The sequence below is a fragment of the Verticillium alfalfae genome, genomic scaffold (genome assembly GCF_000150825.1).
Source record: "Verticillium alfalfae VaMs.102 supercont1.18 genomic scaffold, whole genome shotgun sequence".
In the NCBI taxonomy this organism is placed as follows: domain Eukaryota; kingdom Fungi; phylum Ascomycota; class Sordariomycetes; order Glomerellales; family Plectosphaerellaceae; genus Verticillium; species Verticillium alfalfae.
Genome location: NW_003315021.1, coordinates 267,873 through 273,076, shown reverse-complemented (window position 1 = coordinate 273,076; position 5,204 = coordinate 267,873). Strand labels below are relative to the sequence as shown.

At 53.6% G+C, this 5,204-nt stretch overlaps 3 protein-coding genes across 3 annotated transcripts in view; 2 read left to right on the top strand and 1 right to left on the bottom strand.

Annotated features, from left to right (window-relative positions):
* Positions 1-607, top strand: part of VDBG_10081 (predicted protein) — a gene marked incomplete at both ends in the record, with an annotated part of 1,166 nt that extends 559 nt beyond the window's left edge. The window contains one exon of the mRNA XM_002999741.1: positions 259-607. Within this exon, the coding sequence (XP_002999787.1) occupies positions 259-607 (349 nt within the window). The remainder of the gene's footprint in view (positions 1-258) is intronic.
* Positions 608-2,187: 1,580 nt separating this feature from the next.
* VDBG_10080 (alpha-glucosides permease MPH2/3) lies at positions 2,188-4,002 on the bottom strand (the record flags this gene model as incomplete). Its single annotated transcript, XM_002999740.1, has 4 exons — positions 2,188-3,079; positions 3,139-3,275; positions 3,335-3,699; positions 3,756-4,002. 4 exons carry the CDS (start codon positions 4,000-4,002, stop codon positions 2,188-2,190), a joined length of 1,641 nt encoding a protein of 546 aa, XP_002999786.1.
* Positions 4,003-4,938: 936 nt separating this feature from the next.
* Positions 4,939-5,196, top strand: VDBG_10079 (alpha-glucosidase; the record flags this gene model as incomplete). Its single annotated transcript, XM_002999739.1, has 1 exon — positions 4,939-5,196. One exon carries the CDS (start codon positions 4,939-4,941, stop codon positions 5,194-5,196), a length of 258 nt encoding a protein of 85 aa, XP_002999785.1.
* Between the last annotated feature and the right edge of the window lie 8 nt (positions 5,197-5,204).

Here is a 5,204-nt window from a genome sequence, read left to right as displayed (position 1 = left end):
CCAGCGAGCTGTTCGTGTGCCGTGTGTCTCTATGCGACCTGACATGGATCGAACCTCGCTGATATACCTGGTTTTCGTGGAGTATGTGGCACGAAGCGAGAGCTTTCCACGTCTTCACTTTATCAAAGTGCTTACCAGTCCCATACCTGTCCTCAAGGGAATCATCCATCAACGTGTACCCTCACTTGAGTGAGGACGGTCCAAAGCAAAACCAAGCTTTGACTCTAGCTCCGATGACATGCACTGGCTGCAAATCAGGCCTCAAAGGAACGTCGCCCCCGTGCACAAGGTGCCACGGAAGCCGCCGCCGCAGCCTCCTCGATCACCACCGCCTCCGCGGCCTTATCGGTCTTCTACTCCCCCTCCTCGTCTACCACGACTGCCGCCGCCGCGACCACTAACAATTTTCGTCTCGGAGCCGCCTGTATCGTCGTTCTTGCTGTCGCAATCCATTGTTTTGTGTGGATTAACTGATACATGTCGCCATTGGGATGGTCATTGCCGATATGCACAGCCTGACTTACATGGTGATGATAATGGTGGTGATGTTGTGGGTATTGCTGTTGCGGATTCTGCTAATGTTGATGCTGATGCGATGCTGCTATAGCAGGTCCTGGTGTTCATGATATTGTTTCGGGTTAACAGGTCAGTATAAGATTTGATAACACGGACATAGATCAACAACAATGAGCATAGCCCGGGGGCTTGTCGCAAAAGTCGCCAATTGGCGCTTCCGTGATACAGAGAAAAGCAGGCCGAATGGTCAGTAATACAAGCGGAGATACATGGTGAAATTGAGGATAGCCTCTCGAGAACATGAGTACAATTAGGATGCAACGGTCGCAAGGCCTAAAAGCTGGAAAGAGCAGAAACATTACAAGAGTTGTATAAAGTAGAAACCTTGGCCGCAAGTGCAGGTATCAAGCGGTAAAGTGCACCGGGAGGCCATTGAAACTCAAGAAAGAAAACTCAGAGAAATTGGTACGATGAATACTTTAAACTTAAAGAATAAATAATCCGTTTCGAATTGCGAGATGTAGCAGAGAGGTTGGGTTGAGAAATCATTTGCCAGCGCCTGGCGGAAGTCGGGATGGAGAAGGGAATGGGAAGGAAGAAAGAATGGGACCAGAAACGGAGGTATCTTATTTGATGCCCGGATGAGCCAGATATTCTTGTGAATAAGGCAGAGTTTGAATTGAGAGAAACAGAAGGGAGGCGCTATTAGTGTTTGCACCTAGGTTTCCCTCCTCTGATAGCTAGCTTTTCCACACCACTTTGGTCTTGGTGACAGACAGCCTTCTAGTTAACCACTTGTCATGTGCTTGACCTCAAAATATGACCCAAACACTACGCCCTAGACGGCCAGACACCGCTGTCATCCATCAGACTCTATGGATTAGAGTCGCTGTGATCTGTACGGTAAGGTCTACTCCGCCTAGGCGAACCATAGACACCGAAGTAACCTGGGGCGAATCACTCGTATTATGTTTGCTTGCAGCAAAGTGAAAAGTTTCTGAGTTCCTTGCTCAGATTCAGCGGACAACGTGGAAAGCCTCGACCACAACGTTATTACAGGTAATAACATGATGACTCCCGATCAGTAGTCAGACAGAACCAGTGGTTACAATTATCAAGGCTGCAAAATGGATTTACCTCCACACATTGAACGAACGAGAGAGGCGAAGATCAGGTATGTCAAGAGTAAACGTCAAGTGGTGATTTTCTGGGCTGCGCGACTACAATCACACCCACAATCTTAGATATGCAACATCCCGAACCTCTTTCTATCCAAGCGGCATCACCGCGCACTGATAAGGTAACGATATCCAGATTCTGTTTCATGTCTTGAGATACCATGGTATTGATCATTCATGTAGCGCGATGTAAACTACCTAGGTAAGGTAGAATCGTGGTTCACTTACCAATTTATGCTGCACTAAACTCAAGATTATTGAGTCAATCGTAAAAGATTCCCTCTGGCCCACAGCACAAATAAGTGTGGGGCGTTTTCCGACATGGTAACATATTTGGATCGTGACAGAGCGTCCGAGACCATGTAGCAGTGAGTGGAGTGCCCATTCACGATGACCTCAAATGACCAACGTGGATCATGGTACAAAAACCTCGCAGAACGTAAGTTCGATTTCAGATGCGTCATGACTTGACAAGTCCTCTTTCACTGCCTCTTCAATAAGCACCCTCCGATGATTTCTTCTCAAGCGGGGTGCTTTCGGTATAAGCGTCCACCTTCGTCTTGGCGAATTTCCTCGCCGACACGCCCTCTTCAAACAGCATATCCAGCTCCGCATACGTGCGCCCTCTGGGCTCTGGCAGACGGAAATAGACCCAGATGACGCAGAAGAAGCAGGTGCCGGCCCAGAAATAAGCAGTCCTCGATCCCCAGTTCCAGGCAGCCGTGGAGAGCTGGTAGTTGGTCATGACGTTGACGAAGATATTGGATGTGTTGTAGGCCGCGCGCGCCAGGACGATGGTCTTGGTCTTGAGGCGCGTTGAGGACAGCTCCGAGATGAGCGAGTAAGTAACGGGACCGACTGTCAGGTCGTACACAAAGGTGAAGAGAATGAGGCATCCGGCGGTTGCCCACAGAGAGGCCTGGTTCCCTGCAAAGTGAAGAGAGCCAACAATGACCAAGATGAGCAGCTGGCACGTGAGTCCTGTGAAGTGGATCTTTCTCCGCCCCACGTAAGACATCAATATCCAGCTGCAGAAAACTCCCACGAGGCCCAACCCCGAGTTGGCGATCGACAACGAAAGCGAATTCGAAGGATCTAAGCCAGCCTGCACCATAAAGAATGAAAAATAACCCATTATGTTCTGTCCTCCCAGCGTCTGAACGATCCAGAGAATCACGACAATTTCTGTGCGGCGGAGATCAGTGCCCCGGAAGCAGTCGCGGTACGATGTGCCCTCGCTGAGCTCGGCCTCGCGGGCGTTGGTGTACTCGATCATGGCGAGCGTGTTTTCGACGTTGACACTGGGCTGATCGCGCTTCGTGAGGCGCACAAGAGAGTGGCGGGCCTCTTCTCTCCTGTTGTGACGGACGAGCCACCATGGTGATCTTTTTGGGGGGACATGTCAGTCACGTCGCTCACGCAAGGGTCGGACCACCGGACTTACTCGGGAGCAAAGATCAGGCCAATGAGAATGGGGATAGGCCAAACCCACTGGACGGCGTACGGGATGCGCCAGCTCCAGTTGTCTGGCCTGTTGATGGTTGCGCGGCAAATGCCGGAGCTGAGCAGCTGACCGATGACCTGGGAATTGTCAGCAGCCTGTTTCACGAGGAGATGTCCCGGCAAGCGTCATAACGTACCCAGCAAGCGTTGATAAAGGTCGTGCAGAACGGCCGCAGAATGACCGGCGCCACCTCGCTGGCATAGGCCGGTGTCACGGACTGGAAGGCGCCCCAGGGAATACCGCAGAGAATCTGGCCGACGACGAGAACTTGGACGTTGGGCGCGAAGAAGAGGATAAAGATGAAGCCGATCATGGCCACGAGGTTGGCCATGGTGGTGTAGCGGTAGCCCCAGCGATCGGTCATCCAGCCGGCAATGATGAGGCCAAAGACCTCACCGGCGCGGGCACCGTTGGAGAGGCCCGACTGCCAGGCGGCAGAGATGACGTATTTGCCGCTGGCCTCGTGGAATTCGCCAAAGTACTTGTTAAAGTGCGAGTTGCCTACAGGGGGGTGGTCAGACAGGCTCTATAAAGGGGATAGACAGACTCCAACATACCGTAGAGGTTTCCGAGCAGCGCAAGATCGTAGCCCTCCATGATGAGGGTGCTCGACAACAGAACAGACCAGGCGATGGCCTTGGGATATGCCTTGATGGCCTGCAAGACGGTCATGTTTTGCTCGGCATCAGCCGCCTGCTTGGCCTCGGAGGCGATGGCCCCCGGCGCAACGGCCGCCTCCTCGTGAGTGGTAGCCATCTCCTTGTCCTTGAAGAACGACTCGCTTATGGGCTTTTGGTCGGCCATGCTATCAAGTCAAGTCGACAGAGAGCAGCAGTGGGTAAAGGTAGGGGATGAGATGCGGGTTGAGAGGTGGTAGTGGCGATGTACGATGAGACGTGGGCATCAATGTCCTTTTTATCCCCAGAGTGCATGCATCCCCTCGGCGCTAAGGAGAAGATTGTCTGGTCTGTGACTTATGTTGTCCCAACGAGTGAGCCCGGTCCCATGGGTTGCGAGCTGGGAGCTTGGGTGGGGAGGCGGAGGGAAGAAGAATACTGTGGAGAAGCCTGGGGAAAGGCCATGAACCCACGTTGACTGTCAGACAAGGGGGGGGGGGAGAACCAATGCCATGACAGACGTGAGAATTTGCTGTGAGCCGAATCGAGGGGAGAAAGCAGGGAAACGCGGGCGATCAGGTGGTGGGACCGAGCCCCCGGGCATGACTCGGCACATTGGCACCTCGAGGGGACGCCACTCCGCGTCTCGCCGCTGCAGGGCGGAGTCCAATGTATTTGATGCCTTTAGGTGATGCTTGGCGCGCGGAGACTCCGCCGTCTCCCGCCTTCGGTCCTCGGGCGTCGGAGTCTGTCGTTTTGTTTGTTCTGCAAGTACCACAAAGGACGCCGCACAAGGGGCATTTTTTACGCCTCGTCGTCACAGAGTCTGCGAGAAGAAACATATTCACATGAATTGGAAAGGGCACACCGCTAGCCTCCTCTTCGTCCGGAGTTGGCCGGAGGAGTCTCCGCGCTCGCGTGGCCATGTTCGCCCACCCGCCCACCATGCCCGCCTATCTCCACGCGACCCGCCCTGCAACTACTGTCACCACGCCGATCGGATTTCATGACGTTGGTCAAAAGTCCATGTTTCCTCCCGGCTAGCTTTCACTCGAGTGAGCTCCTTTTCTGCCTCCTCTCACTGTCTAGTCTCCAACGCCGTCTGCTCCTCACCAAACGCACCATGGGCTCTCTCATCTGGGACGACGAGAATCGCTACGTCGGCAAGCAGCCGTACTGGAAGGATGCCGTCTTCTACCAGGTGTACCCCGCAAGCTTCAAAGACGCAAACGGTGATGGCTGGGGCGACCTTGAGGGGCTGATCTCCAAGGTCGACTACCTCAGCGACCTCGGCGTCGACGTCGTCTGGGTGTCGCCTATTTTTGCCAGTCCGCAGAAGGACATGGGGTACGACGTGGTCGGATATCAAGCCATTGAGTAAGTGTCCGA